The following is a 22,054-nucleotide window of genomic DNA, read 5'->3' as shown; positions in this document are numbered from 1 at the left end:
AGCAATGACTTGTTGAATTAATAACAGATTAGCTTGTGAGGATTTTTACAACCAGATTAAAACCGAAAACGACTGTCTGAAATAGTCCTACAAAATGAAAGTATATCTAAATATTGTTCAATTATTTCATCCCTCATTCAAAGTATTTTTCTATTCTTTCAAAGTAACTATTTACAGGTTACGGTACTACAATAATTACTATTTACAGAATTTGTAACAATACGTTGAATGGGGGGGGAGGACATGACCGAGACACATTTGCTTCGGCTGGCCAATCAGGAGTCCCGAAACTTACGAGGTCCCTAACAGAGTAAAGGTTGCTTATATGCTTCCAGAGGTGACGGAGCTCGAATGGAAGCGTTCCCCGAAACTATTATTACGAGGTCCCTAACAGAGTAAAGGTTGCTTATATGCTTCCAGAGGTGACGGAGCTCGAATAGAAGCGTTCCCCGAAACTATTATTACGAGGTCCCTAACAGAGTAAAGGTTGCTTATATGCTTCCAGAGGTGACGGAGCTCGAATGGAAGCGTTCCCCGAAACTATTATTACGAGGTCCCTAACAGAGTAAAGGTTGCTTATATGCTTCCAGAGGTGACGGAGCTCGAATAGAAGCGTTCCCCGAAATTATTATTACAAGGTCCACAACAGAATAAAGGCTGCTTATATGCTTCCAGAGGTGACGGAGCTCGAATAGAAGCGTTCCCCGAAACTATTATTACGAGGTCCCTAACAGAGTAAAGGTTGCTTATATGCTTCCAGAGGTGACGGAGCTCGAATAGAAGCGTTCCCCGATATTATTATTACAAGGTCCACAACAGAATAAAGGCTGCTTATATGCTTCCAGAGGTGACGGAGCTCGAATAGAAGCGTTCCCCGAAACTATTATTACGAGGCCCCTAACAGAGTAAAGGTTGCTTATATGCTTCCAGAGGTGACGGAGCTCGAATAGAAGCGTTCCCCGAAACTATTATTACGAGGTCCCTAACAGAGTAAAGGTTGCTTATATGCTTCCAGAGGTGACGGAGCTCGAATAGAAGCGTTCCCCGATATTATTATTACAAGGTCCACAACAGAATAAAGGCTGCTTATATGCTTCCAGAGGTGACGGAGCTCGAATAGAAGCGTTCCCCGAAACTATTATTACGAGGCCCCTAACAGAGTAAAGGTTGCTTATATGCTTCCAGAGGTGACGGAGCTCGAATAGAAGCGTTCCCCGATATTATTATTACAAGGTCCACAACAGAATAAAGGCTGCTTATATGCTTCCAGAGGTGACGGAGCTCGAATAGAAGCGTTCCCCGAAACTATTATTACAAGGTCCCTAACAGGAGTAAAGGTTGCTTACATGCTTCCAGAGGTGGCGGAGCTCGAATAGAAGCGTTCCCCGAAACTATTATTACAAGGTCCCCAACAGAGTAAAGGTTGCTTATATGCTTCCAGAGGTGACGGAGCTCGAATAGAAACGGAGATAAATATCATCCAATGAGCGTGCCGTATTTCTCTTGACAGGCCGACATCTGGAGCCTGGGCATCACGGCCATCGAGCTGGCCAAGGGCAAGGCTCCGCGCTCCGAGCTCCACCCCATGAAGGTGCTCCTGCTCATCCCCAAGAGCCACCCCCCGCAGCTGGGGGGGGATTTCTCCAAGCACTTCAGGGACCTGGTCGAGGCCTGCCTCAACAAGGACCCGGCCAACGTGAGTACTTGTCCTCTCCCTTAGTACTAGGTGCTCATACTTCCGATTGCTGAAATGTTCAAAATCAGATGCGGAGTTGAGGTATTGAAAGTCTGAAGCGAAAATAGAAATGAGTCAAAAAATACGAAATTAATTTGAATTTTGACATCTTGAATTCGAATTATGTTTTTCGCAATCACGAGTGTGTGTATGTAAGCGTGTGTGTTTGTGTGTGGGGGTATGTGTTTGTCTGTAGAGGTTATGTGTATGTGTGTGTAGGTGTTTGTGTCTGTGTGCTGGCATAAGTGTGTGGGTAGTTGTGTGTATGAATGTGTGTGTGGGGGGTATGTGTGTGTAGGCATATGTGTTTGTGTCTTTGTGCACGCATAAGTGTGAGTAGTGTGTATGTGTGGTTCGTCTGTATGTATGCGTGTGTGTATGTGTTTGTATGTGTGCTTGTGTATGTTTGTGTGTGGGGGTATGTGTTTGTGTGTAGAGGTTATGTGTATGTGTGTGTAGGTGTGTGTGTCTGTGTGTGTAGGTGTTTGTGTCTGTGTGCTGGCATAAGTGTGTGGGTAGTTGTGTGTATGAATGTGTGTGTGGGGGGTATGTGTGTGTAGGCATATGTGTTTGTGTCTTTGTGCACGCATAAGTGTGAGTAGTGTGTATGTGTGGTTCGTCTGTATGTATGCGTGTGTGTATGTGTTTGTATGTGTGCTTGTGTATGTTTGTGTGTGGGGGTATGTGTTTGTGTGTAGAGGTTATGTGTATGTGTGTGTAGGTGTGTGTGTCTGTGTGCTGGCATAAGTGTGTGGGTAGTTGTGTGTATGAATGTGTGTGGGGGGGTATGTGTATGTGTGTGTAGGCATATGTGTTTGTGTCTTTGTGCACGCATAAGTGTGAGTAGTGTGTATGTGTGGTTCGTCTGTATGTATGCGTGTGTGTATGTGTTTGTATGTGTGTTTGTGTATGTGTGTAGGTGTATGTAGGTGTATGTATGTGTATGTATGGGTGTGTGTATGTGTTTGTGTGTGTGTTTATGTATGTGTGTGTAGGTGTATGTGTGTGTATGTGTGTGTGTGTGCGTGTGTAGTTGTGTATGTAATGCGCGTGTGTGTAGGATGCAACGTGGAGACGGCTTTCGCTAGAGGAGCAGCATCGTGAGGAGCCGGTCGACGGTGATCCTGCAGAGGGTGGCGGTGGGAAAATAAAATGATAGGACATCAAAACACTCAAGTGAGAACAATAAGCAATCGTGATTGCTCAAAAACAAACTTTTTATACGGCCCCCAGGTCCCCTGACTTATATTTAGGGAAATAGTCTCCATTGAAAGATATAACTAACACAAAACATTTGACGTTTGTGCGACCAAAACTCAAGGAGATATTCGAGCTCAAAGTTTTAAGGGACCATATAGAAGATGAGATTGGAACTTATCGCCCTTACAGAAGAATGACAGGTGGTCGAAGTAGAAAGGACAAAGTATAAATATTTTTCATTGTTATTCAAAAACAAATGCAAATGTTATGCCGTGATGCGCAAAAACACTGCACAAAACCTCTATCAATTTGAAAAACCGCGCTCTATGCACACTTATATTTTTAACCCCTTCTTAACTGCTATATTTACCCCCAAAGGTGTCATTGACGACGAGTGTAAAGTAGCGTAAGTCACAAAACGCTGCGTTTTATTTCTCGGTGAATATGATCGTACTAATGTCAAGCTTTTTGTGTTGAAATTAAATGGAGATTATTTCCCTAAACATAAGTTAGGGGACCTGGGGCGCGTACAAAAAGTTAAATTTCGTATTTTCTGATTCATTTTTATTTTCCTTTCGAACTTTCAATATCTTAACACTGCATCTGATTTTGAACATTTTTGCAATTGGAAGTATGATGCATCTAGGACTAACGGTTGCCAAAATAGAGGTCTTTTTGCAGGTTAAACCCTGTATATGCGAGCCGACGCATCGGCTTAAGTTAAGCCATTTTGGATCGGATTTTTCATTGTTGCGGAGCGTGGGGTTACCGCAGCTAAGTTCCAGATTTCGCCAAATTTGCCTAAAAAAAAATATTTTATTGAATACACTATCCACGAGCCACTTACGCTGATCCAAAATAGCTGATCTTAAGCTGATGCTTCGGCACATATATATACAGCAGAACCTCTCAATAAGGGACACTAATGGGACCCGACATTATGTCCTTTAAATAGAGTTGTCCCTTCTTCGGAGGTACTTTAGTTTATACATGCAGTGTGCTTACTCAGTATAATTTTGTTATGAACTTACAAACACTTAAGATTCAATACTTTTCATTTTTCATACACAACTAAATCAAATTCACACTTAATTATTTTTTAATTTTTTTATTATTTTATTAATTACTAGTGGCACCCGCATGGCTTCGCCCGTAATAGAAAAATTAAAGGTCTTTTGGTTCTCCTGTATATTTACAAATAATGTATTGTGAATTTTCTCGTCAATTGGCTTGTACTCATGTTACGGTTACACGTTATGATCATTTCGTATCTCGCTAATTGGCTTGTGCCCATGTTACGGTTACACGTTATGATAATTTCGTAATTTATGATAGTTTTTTTTCTTAAAATTGGAATAGAAAAAGAACCAGATTGAATGTTCGAAACATCGCTTCGAGGTGCACACCCCCATGCTACATACTAACTTTGTGCCAAATTTCATGAAAATCGGCCGAACGGTTTAGGCGCTATGCTCGTCACAGACATCCTACGGACATCCTACAGACATCCTACAGACATCCAGACATCCAGACATCCTCCAGACAGAGAGACATTCTGCTTTATTATTAGTAAAGATAATTGAGTTAAAGATTTGGTAAATCCAAAGTTTTCCACATAGAGCAATTATTTTGAAGTAATTTATTGCATGAATTTGCTTCATGTCATGTAATTTACAATGTAAGACAGTGTGAACTGCAATTAGTGTTCACATTTCAATCTTTACTAATAATAAAGCTGAAAGTCTCTCTGTCCGGAGGATGTCTGGATGTCTGTAGGATATCTGTAGGATGTCCGTAGGATGTCTGTGACGCGCATAGCGCCTAGTCCGTTCGGCCGATTTTCATGAAATTTGGCACAAAGTTAGTTTGTAGCATGGGGGTGTGCACCTCGAAGCGATTTTTCGAAAATTCGATTTTGTTCTTTTTCTATTCCAATTTTAAGAAAAAAAACTATCATAAGATGGACGAATAAATTACGAAATTATCATAACGTGGAACCGTAACATGGGCACAAGCCAATTGGCGAGATACGAAATTATCATAACGTGGAACCGTAACGTGGGCACAAGCCAATTGGCGAGAAAATTCACTACACATCATTTGTAAATATACAGGCGATCCAAAAGACCTTTTAATTTGCTATTATGGGCGAAGCCGTGCGGGGTACCACTAGTTTTAATATAAAAAGCTAGTCAGTTTCTGTGCCCTCTCCTTTTTCCATGAGCCTACTTGATTAATTATCTGGGTTTGCAAATCATGCATGTAACTTTCAGCAAGATTTTTACAATGTATGATACTTGTTACTTTACCGTATGTTAATGTCCAACTCTCCTCAATTAATTTTTAAAGGAAAAGGGAAACTCGAATCCCAGTAAATTCACTCTTTCTTATGCACTTGTACATAATTTTTTGTAATTTTGTTTTCGCTATGACTGTCCCTTAAATAGAGTGTCCCTCATTTAGAGGCAAATACATGGAAGTCCCTATTCAAAGGGACTGGGACCAGAAAAAATGTCCCTTAAATAGAGGTGTCCCTTAAGAGAGGTTCTACTGTATATAGGCGCCTCAAGCTGATGCGTCGGCACATATATATATATATATATATATATATATATATATATATATATATATATATATATATATATATATATATATATATAGGCGTCTTATCCTAGATCTAAGGCAACTATATATATAAGCGCCGAAGCATCAGCTTAAGATCAGCCGCTTTGGATCGGAGCGCGTGGTTGAGTGGTTGTCTTTTCTGACGAGTGATCGCGTTTGGTGATTTCTCGCTGCGAGCAATTATTTGCAGCACTTGAATTTGTTAAATAAAGTATATTGTTTTGTTAAATAAAATATATTGTTTTGTTAAATAAAATAATATATTTTATTTAACAAAACAATATATTTTATTTAACAAATTCAAGTGCTGCAAAAAAAAAAAAAAATTAATGTTAAATAAAATATATTATTTGTTAAATAAAATATATAATTTTGGGCCAATTGGTCAAAATCCTAAACTTGACTCTGGTAACCCTAGCTCCGCAACAATGAAAAATCAGATCCAAAACGGCTAAACTTAAGCCGATGCGTCCGCCTATCTATATAGCGACTCTATCCTAGATCCCTATATATACGAACCGACACATCAGCTTAAGATCAGCCGTTTTGGATCGGAACGCGTTTTTTTCATAGACTAATAATAAGAGTAGACCGAGCTTTCTCATTCTTGCTGATGAAGAAAATTGGTTCATAGATGTATCATGTGACTAGTGGAAGGGCTTGGCGAAGACTTTGGCAGCATGGTTGCTAGATGGCAGCATTATCTATCGTTTGGCACTCGACATGTATTTTACGACGATGTGTTTTCATTAAAAAAAAATTCCAGGTGCAGAGATTGAACTGTTTTTCTTTTAGTTATGCATTATTTTGACATTAGTAATAGTTTTTGATCAGTTTTCGGTAACTTTTATTTCATTTGGAGCTGTCAGCGTTGGCGTGAACGAAATGGCGTAAACGTTTTGCGTTAACGCAAAAATGTACGAATCGGTATCTTAAATTGAAACTGTAGGTAAAAATCTTACCGTTTGCTGATTCTTCTTGGTCGCTTGCATCTTTTATTGCTTAGAGAGTTATTGAAATTGACTAAAGAAAATGCACAATGCTATCTAAACGCAAAACTCACTATATTAACAAAATATTTACAACTTTGAATAACAAATTTACAAATCGGACTCCATAAAAGATCATTCTTCCGTGTTCCATCAATTCTATTTATTTTATTTCTCGCTGGCGTTGATCGTCTGCTACGATCAACGCCCGCTGTTGCTAGGATATCCACCAGTCACATGGTTTGGTTTATGAGCAGCAAAAGGGTTGCCATAGCTCGGTCTACTCTTATTATTAGTCTATGCCATGTTTGGCGCGGTTCCCCAATCGGAGGCCATTTTGGAGCCCACTTTTTTTTTTTTTTTTTTGAGGTATCCTAGATCCTCACGATTTGCGTCTAGGAAGCTAAAAATTTTCATCGTTTCGTTTCTAAGGCATGTCTTTACCTCTCTAGAACGTACTCCTAATCGGAGAGGGTCGAATGGGGACTAAGAGGTCACGTGATCGGATGTGTTGCTTTTGCAGCAATTTTACGCAACCATTCCTGCCGAAGCCAGCGCGACGCAGCTTGACTCATAGAGAACCTTCTGCGCATGTGTGATGTCCTCGCGCAGAAAGAAAATTGGGCCTTTATACCAGGGCCGGCTTAGGAAGTGTGGAGGCCCCGGGGCAACGAAGGAGTGGAGGCCCCTAATCAGGGTTCGAAAAAATCATCATATTTTCGAAAATATCCGATACTTAGATAAATATCCGAATATTTTGATATATATGTATATATCCGATATTTTCGACCCGTGAAAGTTAGGATATTTTGTAAAAATTTTATTGTGGGGGGCCCCTTTGTTGTGGAGGCCCCGGGGGCAGTAGCCCCGCCTGCCCTCCCCTAAATCCGGTCCTGCTTTATACTATGACGTAGGTCTGGCACTCATGGGCTCTTGGACTACTCTCTTTAACAGAAGTTTCAACAGAAGTTTTTTTTTTTTTTAAGATAAGATAAAATTTATTAACAAACAAAATACACATACATAACAGTAAGCAAAATAAAATAAAGTTAAAAAACTTACAAGTTCTAAAACATAAATTACAAACGTCATAACAAAATATTAAGAAAATCTTGACTATAGTTCAACCTGAGTTAGTATTAAATTCAACACTAAAGAGCGCCAAAGGCACTGTCCGCAGTGTTTTTCAATTGGTTTAGTATGGAGTACAAACACAAATATGTATTAACAGAAATATTTACAAATTAATTTTACACAAGTAGTAAAAATTTTACACAGAACAATTATTGGACTGTTTGACTCCAGAAAAAAAAACAATTATCTTTAGTAAATAAGATTAAGGTATCCTTTCGGTCCTTGGTTAAAGTACGGAATGAAGATTTTTCCTCCGAAGTTGACGACTGCGCGAAACTTCTAGTTATCTCAATACCCTCCTAGTCACGTTTCTCTCAGACTCGGTCGTCAATCTATGAACACTTTGTTGAATCTCTACTAATAATAGAGCATCATAAGATGGACGAGTAAATTACGAAATTATCATAACGTGGAACCGTAACATGGGCACAAGCCAATGGGCGTGATACGAAATGATCATAACGTGGAACCGTAAGATGGGTACAAGCCAACTGGCGAGAGAATTCACCATACGTTATTTGTAAATATACAGGAGAACCAAAAGACCTTTTGATTTTTCTATTACGGGCAAAGCCGTGCGGGTATCACTAGTTACTAATAATAATGCTGAAAGTCTGGATCTCTGTCTGGATGTCTGGATGCGCGCATAGCGCCTAGATCGTTTGGCCCATTTTCATGAAACTTGGCACAAAATGAGTTCGTAGCATGGGAGTGAGCACCTCGAAGCGATTTTTCGAACATTTGATTTTGTTCTTTTTCTACTCCAATTTTAAGAAGACGAACAAACTACCAAAATGGGGACGAGTAAATTACCATAACGTGGACGAGCGAACACCATAGCAAGGGCGAACAAATGAACATAGCAAATTGGCGAGAAATTCATCATCCAATATTTTAAATATACAGGCGAACCAAATGACATTTTAATTTTCTACTACGGGCAGGGCCGTGCGGGTACCGCTAGTATTAAAATACGATGAATATTAAATAGAGATTGGGCACTGAAGAACGGTTTCCGTTGCAGAGGCCGACGGCCAAGGAGCTGCTCAAGTTCCCGTTCATCCGCAAGGCCAAGAAGAACACCTACATCGTGGAACTCATCGAGAAGTACAAGCAGTGGAAGGGCAGCGAGACCTCCTCCGAAGCCCTCACGGACTCGGAGACCTCCGACTCGTGAGTCTCTTTTGTGGCCTCCCTCTTACATGGCCGAGCTTTGTTCCCTTGAGTTTTGTCTGTTGCATTGCTTTGGACAGGGCCTAAATATCAGACAGGGTGCTAGTGCCCAACATACGAGTAGGGAGGAAAGGAGAGTTCTGCCCCAAGAGGCGGCTCTGCGGCTATGAGCCGCCTCCCAATCCCTCCGCTTCCCTGATGCCGCCTCCACCGCCTCCTGCACTTCCTCCCCACCCCCTCCCGACCTTGGGGTTGACCCTCCCCACGACCGGGGCCGCCGCGAGAACCCGTAGAAGGTGACGAGGGTTTTTCCCGCGTTTTAGATATTTTTCCCGCGTTTTCGGACTTAGAATATTTTGAACTTGTTGTCATGGTATCCACAAAGTTTTTACTTTTTGGATGGCAACACTTGTTTGAGTTTCGGTTTTGGAATGGCAACACTTGTTGTCATGACAACCAGAGTTTTTAGTTTTCGGTTGGCAACACTTGTTGCTATGTTTTAACTTATGCTATGTTTAACGTCGGTGGCGCCATCTATTGAGAGGTTGATTTTTTATTTCTACGAATTTAATTATTTTTATTTTTACAGAGTGTTGAAGTTGGGAATCGAACACCCAAACTTTGAGTTAGCAAAAACGTATGCTAACCACTATGCTATATTTTTCATTACTCTTTCAGTCTTAATGTGAATCTGTACCATGACAACGAATATTACAATTAAATTAATTTTAAAACCATCAGTTAATTCACTCTTTAGTACTAATCATGGCATATCATTAACTGTATTTCAGCTCATAATTGAAACTATCATCATTATTATTATTTTTCATAATAACAAAGTTTTCACTTAAGTAAAGATTTATTTAAATACAACCCATTCGAGATTTTAGATTTGGTTCAATGCTTTGTGGACTTGAAATATATTTTAAACTTTGATTTTCTTTTTCATGCATTTCAAACTTTATCATTTTTATTTTTTTCTAACTTGTTAAATTTTCTTAACTAATTTCATTTTTCTTTGTCAAATTTACAAATATTTTTTCTAACTTGTAAAAATTTCGAAGAAATAATTTTCTTAACTAATTTTTTTTTGACTTTCATACAACAAAATATTTTTTCTTACTTGTTAAATTTTCAAAGAAATAATTAACTTAAATATTCTTTCACACATTTTGAACTTTAACGTTTTTTCCTGTCATTTAGCACTTTGATTTTTTTTTTTTTTTCACTATTTTAGCGTTTTTCAATTATTTTCAGTCTTTAACTATTTTCTTAACTTTTTAGTCTTTAACTAATTTCAAGCATTTCAGACTTAGATTATTTTTTCGTGATTTCGATTTTTTTAGTATATTTTAGAGTTTGATCATTTTCTCGCTTGTTTTTACTTTATCGTTTTTTTTTTTCCGATATTTTTAAACTTAGAAATTTTTCACAAGTAGTGACAGGAATCGAACCTTCAAATTTTTCAAAACGTTATCATGTCTTCAATTTTTGCAATCATGTCAAACTTGCAATCAATTTACTCTTAGTAGTAATTAACACTTATCATTAACAAATTTTTACGGATTTTAAAAAATCAACTTAATTAATTTTTTCCAGTAAGCAAATTTCGCACTCAAGTTACATTTCATCACTGCATATACGTTTCAAGAGTTACATTGAATTTATCACATTCCATTTAATTAACTCTAATAATTACTTTTTCATTAATACTTAACTTAATCATTTTATCATACATTTATTCCAGTTACAAAATTATGCTTAAAAGTTATTTATTTTTCTTAGCACAAGAGATTTTAACATGTTCCTACTAAAATGCTTTTCACTCTAGTTTGAGTTTACTAAAATAGCAACTCATTTACGATTTAGATTCATTTAATCGTCTTTGATTCTTTTTTCATTGTTAATATTTTAAATTATCACATACGTTATTATTTTTATACATTTATCCATTTAATTTTCGAAAATCTACAATCAATTTACTTTTCGTATTAATTAACACTTATCACTATCAAATATTTTCATGAATTTTAAAAAATTATCTTCTTAAATAATTTTTTACTGTAACCAAATTTCCCACTCAAGTTATATTTTATCACTACATATGCTTTTCATGAGTTTCACTTAATTTATCGCATTTCATTTAATTAACTCTAATAATTATTTTTTATCATCGATATTTAAGTTAATCATATTTTCCTTTCTTTATTTTTTTTTTTTTTCATGCAAACACTCTTGATGGAATAAAACAAAATTTTCAACTTTCATGAATTAAATCCCCTCTGAATATTTTATTTTTACTTTACCATACTTTACTATTTTACTTACTGCGTTTTACTATTTATCATTCATTACAGCTTTTCCAAAATATTACTTTACAACCAACCAATTTCATTAACAGAATTTTCATTACAATTTATAAATTTCACTTTTATTTAATTATTTTTACCTACGGTAAAATAAAACACATAACACAAAAATGTTAAACATCAATGAAGTACCCAAGAAATGTTAAAATTATAAGTCGAGTATCAAAACTTCATGTCAGCAAATTTTAAAAATAGACTTACCGAAAAATAACTTTTACTGAAATTCATTTCAAAACTTGGAATCAATTTACTCTTAGCATTAATAAACACTTATCATTAAGAAATTTTCATGGATTTTAAAAATCAACTTATTTAATTTTTTTCCAGTAAGCAAATTTCGCACTCAAGTTACATTTCATCACTTTATATGCTTTTCAAGAGTTTCATTTAATTTATCATTTTATTTAATCAACTCTATTAATTATTTTTTTTGATTAGTATTTAACTTAGTCATTTTATCGCATAGTGTTTTACTTTATTATTTTTTTTTTCATACAAGCACTCTTGTTAGAATAAAACAAAATTTTCAACCTTCATGAATTAGAATCACTTTGGCTATTTCATTTTCCCAATAATATTTTACTTTAACAACTAATTTCTTTAACAAAATCGATATCATTTATTTTAGTCTTTATCCTTTTCGAACGATACATTCAAATGGACAGCTATACGTTAAATTAAGAAACTTAATCTAAATTTTGACAAATTAAGTTATAGCTAAATACTGACTAAAATTAAGTACAAAAGACTAACCTTTTTGGGGTGAAATCCCTCAAGTACCAGCTATCGCGAAGTTATTTAAAAACAGTGAATGAAATTGTAATAAGTGGATTGTTAATTATAACTCAATCTCACAAAATTACAATTACACGCATGTTTTATTTGAAATCGCTGCATACGGCTGGCTGCCCATCGTCGATTTGCAGTATGCATGCCGTGATATCGCAAATCAACTCGGCTGTTGAAAAAAACTACCGTATTCCCACAGCACTTCGGATCGTCCACACACACACATCGAGGCGATTTGAGAAAATGACTTTATCAATATTGCTATCTACCCCTTTACCGATAACAGATAGCAAACCCCACGTGCTAGTATTATTCACCACCTGGCCTACGTCTTTCAAGTGATGTCACTGTTTCTGACCAATAATATTTTTCTACTTAGAAAATGAAATCAAAAATTTTTGTTTTCTTTAATCATATAAAATGTTTTTAAGAAATAATTTCTCAAACTTGTAATATTTTTCCACTAATTAAAAAAAATCAATTTTTTTTTTTTCAATCATATAAAAATAAATTTTTAATCTTACAACAGTAAATTTTTCCGCAAAAATATTTTTTTCAAATCAAAATAATAATAATATTTTTGTAACATATTGTTTTTTTTTTCCTTTCAATCTTTTTTTTTTCAAAAATTTTCAAACTTACAAAATAAAATTTTTTCAACTGAATCTTCAAACGAAATGCTTTAATTAAATTTAAAACTCAATATCACTTTACTCTTAGTATTAATAACCAATAGCACTTAACCATTTACTCTTTGCACTCTAAGTATTAATTAACACACACGCATTAGAAATAATAATAATAATGTTTAAGATACTTACAAATCATCCACTCAAGCTTTCAAATATCCATCTAGCATGTTATTGTTCATTCGTGTGAGGGAACTTGTAATAAAACTTTACTTATCAACCGAAATTATAAGCGAAAATATCGCATTTTTTAGCACTTAATATAATCCTACAATTAACAAATTGGTTTTAACTTTGAATTTAAGAAAAATAAAAACTATTACACACTTAGTAACATATCTATCGATGTATATTATTTCATGACAAATCACAAATAGGTGAGGATCTTTTATCGATCATGTGACCAACTAAGTTAAGAAAGAGCGTTCTTATCTCATATGAGAATTTATAAGTCTTTAATATTTCTCTTTAATGTAAGTGTATTGATACGTACGAGTTTGTGTATGTGAATATAACTGTGTATTGTTTTCAAACCATTGTCATGTTTAAGCTTTACGGTTCTAATTTTGACTTTCCACTTAGCATTATTTGAAGTCCTTCGCATGCATTAAACTATAGAAATATTACAAAAATTATATTTTCATTCAGTCTTAATTACAAAACCATACAATAAGATGAAGACAACACCGATAGTATAAAGATTACTTACAATAAAGTGCATATAAAAAATATATGTAAGAGTGATTTCAAAGTATAATCCATCAACCATATTCAACAACTCAATCAAAACACAAGTCTCTTTTAAAATGATAAACACAATTTATTCACACACACAGTAAAAGACAATTAAAAAAACTTTCATCTTTAAGTAAAACTCTTCAAAACTTTCAAGCGTATTTTTAACATCGATTGCATCAAATAAATCAGACACATGACATTTTAAACATGGACTATCAACATTCAAAGTAACGAAGTCACGAGTCAAGTTTTCCCAATTAACATTAAAAAGAGCCCGTTCGAAAAAAGTGTCGAACTTTCGACCCCTTGTTAATGATTCACATTCATGCACTCTCATGTAAAAAATGAATCCATTTTTACAATCCACACATTCTTTTTTAGAAAGGTAGTTTATGTTGCATATGAGCTCATCAAATAGTCACTTACGTAGAGAATCAGCCAGTTTACGAACTTCTTGTGATGTATATGTGCTGATTTTATCACATCGACAATCACAGGGATATTTTTTCTCAATTTCCGAAAGGATGTACTCTTTTAGAGTATAAGTCATAAGTTTGTCTTTGACACTACGTGAGATACAAGGGGACGCGTAGCACAATTTGTCAATCTGGCTTTCCAAAAGTAGAACTCTATCAGGCATCAACTGGAACACTTCTCGTTTCAGTTTGAACAATCTTTGCACACTAACACAGATGTTACCATTCGCACTCGACTCTCCTTTTTTATAACAAAAGCGAAATCACGGTCTTCGATTAATTTTTGATTTATATTTTTACGTAGGCTTGAAATAAGTGATCTCCACACATCTGGTTCTAAGGAAATACCATCCATAGTTGGTCGAAAAATACCATCTTTCCCACACGTATATCTTCTAATATGCACGCGTGTACGTTTCCGAAAAGCATTCACATAAAGTGAAAATACAATCACCCAAGTGTATCATATCATCAGGCTGTGGAGAAGCCTCAATGTTCATTTTCATGTTCGTTGCATCCCATCTGTTCATCTTCAGGCTTCAAAGTTTCAGAATGATTTTCACCAGCGTTAGTCATTCTTAACTCTCATAGGATTAGGAGTCACAATACTAAAACAACTTCCTGTGAACTTAAAAAATAAATCAAACTAGGTTTTAACACTAGCTGGTGAAGAAAAATCCTAAGTACATAGAATAAAATTTCACGATCTCTTTCAAAGCTCAGAATCACCCTGAAAATGATTCTCCAAACATCCACTATAAACCAATGAATATTCACTTTAACCAATGAGAAGTGTACATAAATCTCTTGCTACTGACGTCATAGAATATCACATGAACTTTTGAGCAGAATTGTGTTGTTTTACACAGTATTCAGATTTTTAGAAAATGTCAACACTTTGACTTCCAAATTCATCCTGACCTACTACGAGTAATTTTAAGATGGTAGCAGGTTTTCATATCACATCGAATGCCGATGACGGTTTCGCATCTCATGCAAATTGACATGATCAATTACACGTGATTGATCATGTCATGCGTGAGATGCGAAACCGTCATCGGCATTCGGTGTGATATGAAAACCTGCTACCATCTTAAAATTACTCGTAGTAGGTCAGGATGAATTTGGAAGTCAAAGTGTTGACATTTTCTAAAAATCTGAATACTGTGTAAAACAACACAATTCTGCTCGAAAGTTCATGTGATATTCTATGACGTCAGTAGCAAGAGATTTATGTACACTTCTCATTGGTTAAAGTGAATATTCATTGGTTTATAGTGGATGTTTGGAGAATCATTTTCAGGGTGATTCTGAGCTTTGAAAGAGATCGTGAAATTTTATTCTATGTACTTAGGATTTTTCTTCACCAGCTAGTGTTAAAACCTAGTTTGATTTATTTTTTAAGTTCACAGGAAGTTGTTTTAGTATTGTGACTCCTAATCCTATGAGAGTTAAGAATGACTAACGCTGGTGAAAATCATTCTGAAACTTTGAAGCCTGAAGATGAACAGATGGGATGCAACGAACATGAAAATGAACATTGAGGCTTCTCCACAGCCTGATGATATGATACACTTGGGTGATTGTATTTTCACTTTATGTGAATGCTTTTCGGAAACGTACACGCGTGCATATTAGAAGATATACGTGTGGGAAAGATGGTATTTTTCGACCAACTATGGATGGTATTTCCTTAGAACCAGATGTGTGGAGATCACTTATTTCAAGCCTACGTAAAAATATAAATCAAAAATTAATCGAAGACCGTGATTTCGCTTTTGTTATAAAAAAGGAGAGTCGAGTGCGAATGGTAACATCTGTGTTAGTGTGCAAAGATTGTTCAAACTGAAACGAGAAGTGTTCCAGTTGATGCCTGATAGAGTTCTACTTTTGGAAAGCCAGATTGACAAATTGTGCTACGCGTCCCCTTGTATCTCACGTAGTGTCAAAGACAAACTTATGACTTATACTCTAAAAGAGTACATCCTTTCGGAAATTGAGAAAAAATATCCCTGTGATTGTCGATGTGATAAAATCAGCACATATACATCACAAGAAGTTCGTAAACTGGCTGATTCTCTACGTAAGTGACTATTTGATGAGCTCATATGCAACATAAACTACCTTTCTAAAAAAGAATGTGTGGATTGTAAAAATGGATTCATTTTTTACATGAGAGTGCATGAATGTGAATCATTAACAAGGGGTCGAAAGTTCGACACTTTTTTCGAACGGGCTCTTTTTAATGTTAATTGGGAAAACTTGACTCGTGACTTCGTTACTTTGAATGTTGATAGTCCATGTTTAAAATGTCATGTGTCTGATTTATTTGATGCAATCGATGTTAAAAATACGCTTGAAAGTTTTGAAGAGTTTTACTTAAAGATGAAAGTTTTTTTAATTGTCTTTTACTGTGTGTGTGAATAAATTGTGTTTATCATTTTAAAAGAGACTTGTGTTTTGATTGAGTTGTTGAATATGGTTGATGGATTATACTTTGAAATCACTCTTACATATATTTTTTATATGCACTTTATTGTAAGTAATCTTTATACTATCGGTGTTGTCTTCATCTTATTGTATGGTTTTGTAATTAAGACTGAATGAAAATATAATTTTTGTAATATTTCTATAGTTTAATGCATGCGAAGGACTTCAAATAATGCTAAGTGGAAAGTCAAAATTAGAACCGTAAAGCTTAAACATGACAATGGTTTGAAAACAATACACAGTTATATTCACATACACAAACTCGTACGTATCAATACACTTACATTAAAGAGAAATATTAAAGACTTATAAATTCTCATATGAGATAAGAACGCTCTTTCTTAACTTAGTTGGTCACATGATCGATAAAAGATCCTCACCTATTTGTGATTTGTCATGAAATAATATACATCGATAGATATGTTACTAAGTGTGTAATAGTTTTTATTTTTCTTAAATTCAAAGTTAAAACCAATTTGTTAATTGTAGGATTATATTAAGTGCTAAAAAATGCGATATTTTCGCTTATAATTTCGGTTGATAAGTAAAGTTTTATTACAAGTTCCCTCACACGAATGAACAATAACATGCTAGATGGATATTTGAAAGCTTGAGTGGATGATTTGTAAGTATCTTAAACATTATTATTATTATTTCTAATGCGTGTGTGTTAATTAATACTTAGAGTGCAAAGAGTAAATGGTTAAGTGCTATTGGTTATTAATACTAAGAGTAAAGTGATATTGAGTTTTAAATTTAATTAAAGCATTTCGTTTGAAGATTCAGTTGAAAAAATTTTATTTTGTAAGTTTGAAAATTTTTGAAAAAAAAAAAGATTGAAAGGAAAAAAAAAAACAATATGTTACAAAAATATTATTATTATTTTGATTTGAAAAAAATATTTTTGCGGAAAAATTTACTGTTGTAAGATTAAAAATTTATTTTTATATGATTGAAAAAAAAAAAATTGATTTTTTTTAATTAGTGGAAAAATATTACAAGTTTGAGAAATTATTTCTTAAAAACATTTTATATGATTAAAGAAAACAAAAATTTTTGATTTCATTTTCTAAGTAGAAAAATATTATTGGTCAGAAACAGTGACATCACTTGAAAGACGTAGGCCAGGTGGTGAATAATACTAGCACGTGGGGTTTGCTATCTGTTATCGGTAAAGGGGTAGATAGCAATATTGATAAAGTCATTTTCTCAAATCGCCTCGATGTGTGTGTGTGGACGATCCGAAGTGCTGTGGGAATACGGTAGTTTTTTTCAACAGCCGAGTTGATTTGCGATATCACGGCATGCATACTGCAAATCGACGATGGGCAGCCAGCCGTATGCAGCGATTTCAAATAAAACATGCGTGTAATTGTAATTTTGTGAGATTGAGTTATAATTAACAATCCACTTATTACAATTTCATTCACTGTTTTTAAATAACTTCGCGATAGCTGGTACTTGAGGGATTTCACCCCAAAAAGGTTAGTCTTTTGTACTTAATTTTAGTCAGTATTTAGCTATAACTTAATTTGTCAAAATTTAGATTAAGTTTCTTAATTTAACGTATAGCTGTCCATTTGAATGTATCGTTCGAAAAGGATAAAGACTAAAATAAATGATATCGATTTTGTTAAAGAAATTAGTTGTTAAAGTAAAATATTATTGGGAAAATGAAATAGCCAAAGTGATTCTAATTCATGAAGGTTGAAAATTTTGTTTTATTCTAACAAGAGTGCTTGTATGAAAAAAAAAATAATAAAGTAAAACACTATGCGATAAAATGACTAAGTTAAATACTAATCAAAAAAAATAATTAATAGAGTTGATTAAATAAAATGTGATAAATTAAATGAAACTCTTGAAAAGCATATAAAGTGATGAAATGTAACTTGAGTGCGAAATTTCCTTACTGGAAAAAAATTAAATAAGTTGATTTTTAAAATCCATGAAAATTTCTTAATGATAAGTGTTTATTAATGCTAAGAGTAAATTGATTCCAAGTTTTGAAATGAATTTCAGTAAAAGTTATTTTTCGGTAAGTCTATTTTTAAAATTTGCTGACATGAAGTTTTGATACTCGACTTATAATTTTAACATTTCTTGGGTACTTCATTGATGTTTAACATTTTTGTGTTATGTGTTTTATTTTACCGTAGGTAAAAATAATTAAATAAAAGTGAAATTTATAAATTGTAATGAAAATTCTGTTAATGAAATTGGTTGGTTGTAAAGTAATATTTTGGAAAAGCTGTAATGAATGATAAATAGTAAAACGCAGTAAGTAAAATAGTAAAGTATGGTAAAGTAAAATAAAATATTCAGAGGGGATTTAATTCATGAAAGTTGAAAATTTTGTTTTATTCCATCAAGAGTGTTTGCATGAAAAAAAAAAAAAATAAAGAAAGGAAAATATGATTAACTTAAATATCGATGATAAAAAATAATTATTAGAGTTAATTAAATGAAATGCGATAAATTAAGTGAAACTCATGAAAAGCATATGTAGTGATAAAATATAACTTGAGTGGGAAATTTGGTTACAGTAAAAAATTATTTAAGAAGATAATTTTTTAAAATTCATGAAAATATTTGATAGTGATAAGTGTTAATTAATACGAAAAGTAAATTGATTGTAGATTTTCGAAAATTAAATGGATAAATGTATAAAAATAATAACGTATGTGATAATTTAAAATATTAACAATGAAAAAAGAATCAAAGACGATTAAATGAATCTAAATCGTAAATGAGTTGCTATTTTAGTAAACTCAAACTAGAGTGAAAAGCATTTTAGTAGGAACATGTTAAAATCTCTTGTGCTAAGAAAAATAAATAACTTTTAAGCATAATTTTGTAACTGGAATAAATGTATGATAAAAATGATTAAGTTAAGTATTAATGAAAAAGTAATTATTAGAGTTAATTAAATGGAATGTGATAAATTCAATGAAACTCTTGAAACATATATGCAGTGTTGGAATGTAACTTGAGTGCGCAATTTGCTTACTGGAAAAAATTAATTAAGTTGATTTTTTTAAAATCTGAGAAAATTTGTTAATGATAAGTGTTAATTACTACTACGAGTAAATTGATTGCAAGTTTGACATGATTGCAAAAATTGAAGACATGATAACGTTTTGAAAAATTTGAAGGTTCGATTTCTGTCACTACTTGTGAAAAATTTCTAAGTTTAAAAATATCGGGAAAAAAAAAAAAAAACGATAAAGTAAAAACAAGCGAGAAAATGATCAAACTCTAAAATATACTAAAAAAAAAAAAAATCGAAATCACGAAAAAATAATCTAAGTCTGAAATGCTTGAAATTAGTTAAAGACTAAAAAGTTAAGAAAATAGTTAAAGACTGAAAATAATTGAAAAACGCTAAAATAGTGAAAAAAAAAAAAAAAAAATCAAAGTGCTAAATGACAGGAAAAAACGTTAAAGTTCAAAATGTGTGAAAGAATATTTAAGTTAATTATTTCTTTGAAAATTTAACAAGTAAGAAAAAATATTTTGTTGTATGAAAGTCAAAAAAAATTAGTTAAGAAAATTATTTCTTCGAAATTTTTACAAGTTAGAAAAAATATTTGTAAATTTGACAAAGAAAAATGAAATTAGTTAAGAAAATTTAACAAGTTAGAAAAAATAAAAATGATAAAGTTTGAAATGCATGAAAAAGAAAATCAAAGTTTAAAATATATTTCAAGTCCACAAAGCATTGAACCAAATCTAAAATCTCGAATGGGTTGTATTTAAATAAATCTTTACTTAAGTGAAAACTTTGTTATTATGAAAAATAATAATAATGATGATAGTTTCAATTATGAGCTGAAATTCAGTTAATGATATGCCATGATTAGTACTAAAGAGTAAATTAACTGATGGTTTTAAAATTAATTTAATTGTAATATTCGTTGTCATGGTACAGATTCACATTAAGACTGAAAGAGTAATGAAAAATATAGCATAGTGGTTAGCATACGTTTTTGCTAACTCAAAGTTTGGGTGTTCGATTCCCAACTTCAACACTCTGTAAAAATAAAAATAATTAAATTCGTAGAAATAAGAAAAATAAACCTCTCAATAGATGGCGCCACCGACGTTAAACATAGCATAAGTTAAAACATAGCAACAAGTGTTGCCAACCGAAAACTAAAAACTCTGGTTGTCATGACAACAAGTGTTGCCATTCCAAAACCGAAACTCAAACAAGTGTTGCCATCCAAAAAGTAAAAACTTTGTGGATACCATGACAACAAGTTCAAAATATTCTAAGTCCGAAAACGCGGGAAAAATATCTAAAACGCGGGAAAAACCCTCGTCACCTTCTACGGGTTCTCGCGGCGGCCCCGGTCGTGGGGAGGGTCAACCCCAAGGTCGGGAGGGGGTGGGGAGGAAGTGGAGGAGGCGGTGGAGGCGGCATCAGGGAAGCGGAGGGATTGGGAGGCGGCTCATAGCCGCAGAGCCGCCTCTTGGGGCAGAACTCTCCTTTCCTCCCTACTAAGGTCTACTCAAGAAAATTAGTTTGGAAGCTTATTCCGCACAATTTAAGAGTAGTAGTACATTACAACTTCGAACTTCTAGTTCTATGTCATAAATGAATATGTTAGAAATTTAGCCGTTCAACTAGAAGAGTTGCTTCCCGGGGGCAAATACTCCCTCCAGCTCCCTAAATCCGGTCCAGTCCTGAATATGAGCATATGTACGTTCCATGCTTTTAAGGAGAAGAGACAATATGAGGAAGTGAGAAGCAAAAGGATGCAAGTAGACTATTTTAAGTTTTGAGTAAAACGCGTTTAAAGATCAGATCCTAGATAGACTTTCATTGAATTTTTTTCTAAATCAAGCTGTAATGCTCATTTAATGCACTATGAGCTCCAAAAAAATTCCTTGCTTGGCGAATTTTGTCTGGCGTTTCGGCAAATTTAGGGACGGTATTGCAAAGTTGAAAATTTTGTTTTTAGTAATGATGCATATGAGGTAGTGAAAAGCAAAGGGATGCAAGTGATAACCAGTACAAATGGTAGGTGAACCTCTCCTCTGTCTTGGGGCAAGAGATGGTACTAGTGTCCCTGGTAGGTGCTTCTGTACAGCTTGATTTAGAAAAAAATTCAATGAAAGCCTATCTAGGATCTGATCTTTAAACGCATTTTACTCAAAACTTAAAATAGTCTACTTGCATCCTTTTGCTTCTCATTTCCTCATGCTCATATTTAGGACCGGATTTAGGGAGCTGGAGGGAGTATTTGCCCCCGGGAAGCAACACTTCTAGTTGAACGGCTAAATTTCTAACATATTCATTTATTTTTTTTCCTTGAAACTAAAACTAAAGAGTAAGATTCAAAACCATTACCTAAGATAGGTTAAAATTACGTTTTTAAGACAACAATTTCGAAAAACTGCCAGGAAACATCCTCTGAACCTCATCTTTTCCATTTCGTCTCCAAAAAATGGTCTACAGTCGCGTTTTGAGGACTTCAATTTCGAAAAATTTCCGGGAGAGAGCCATCGCGCGAACTTTTTCTCATACCATCATCAAAAATCTCATAAAATTGGATTTTTAAGACTCTAATTTCAAAAATGTTCTGGAAGATGGTCCTGAACTTTTCTTCTGGCTAACATCACCGAAAATTACCCGAACTTG

The 22,054-nt window shown here is 34.0% G+C and overlaps 1 protein-coding gene across 1 annotated transcript in view; it reads left to right on the top strand.

The window, feature by feature from the left end:
- The window catches only part of LOC129233135 (serine/threonine-protein kinase 26-like), a 62,143-nt gene that overhangs the window by 17,012 nt on the left and 23,077 nt on the right, over positions 1-22,054 (top strand). Inside the window, exons 5-6 of the mRNA XM_054867197.1 lie at positions 1,511-1,696; positions 8,708-8,856. Of these exons, the coding sequence (XP_054723172.1) occupies positions 1,511-1,696; positions 8,708-8,856 (335 nt within the window). The remainder of the gene's footprint in view (positions 1-1,510; positions 1,697-8,707; positions 8,857-22,054) is intronic.

Source organism: Uloborus diversus, unplaced genomic scaffold, assembly GCF_026930045.1.
Source record: "Uloborus diversus isolate 005 unplaced genomic scaffold, Udiv.v.3.1 scaffold_18, whole genome shotgun sequence".
Lineage (NCBI taxonomy): Eukaryota > Metazoa > Arthropoda > Arachnida > Araneae > Uloboridae > Uloborus > Uloborus diversus.
This window is presented reverse-complemented; position numbering and strand designations above follow the sequence as displayed.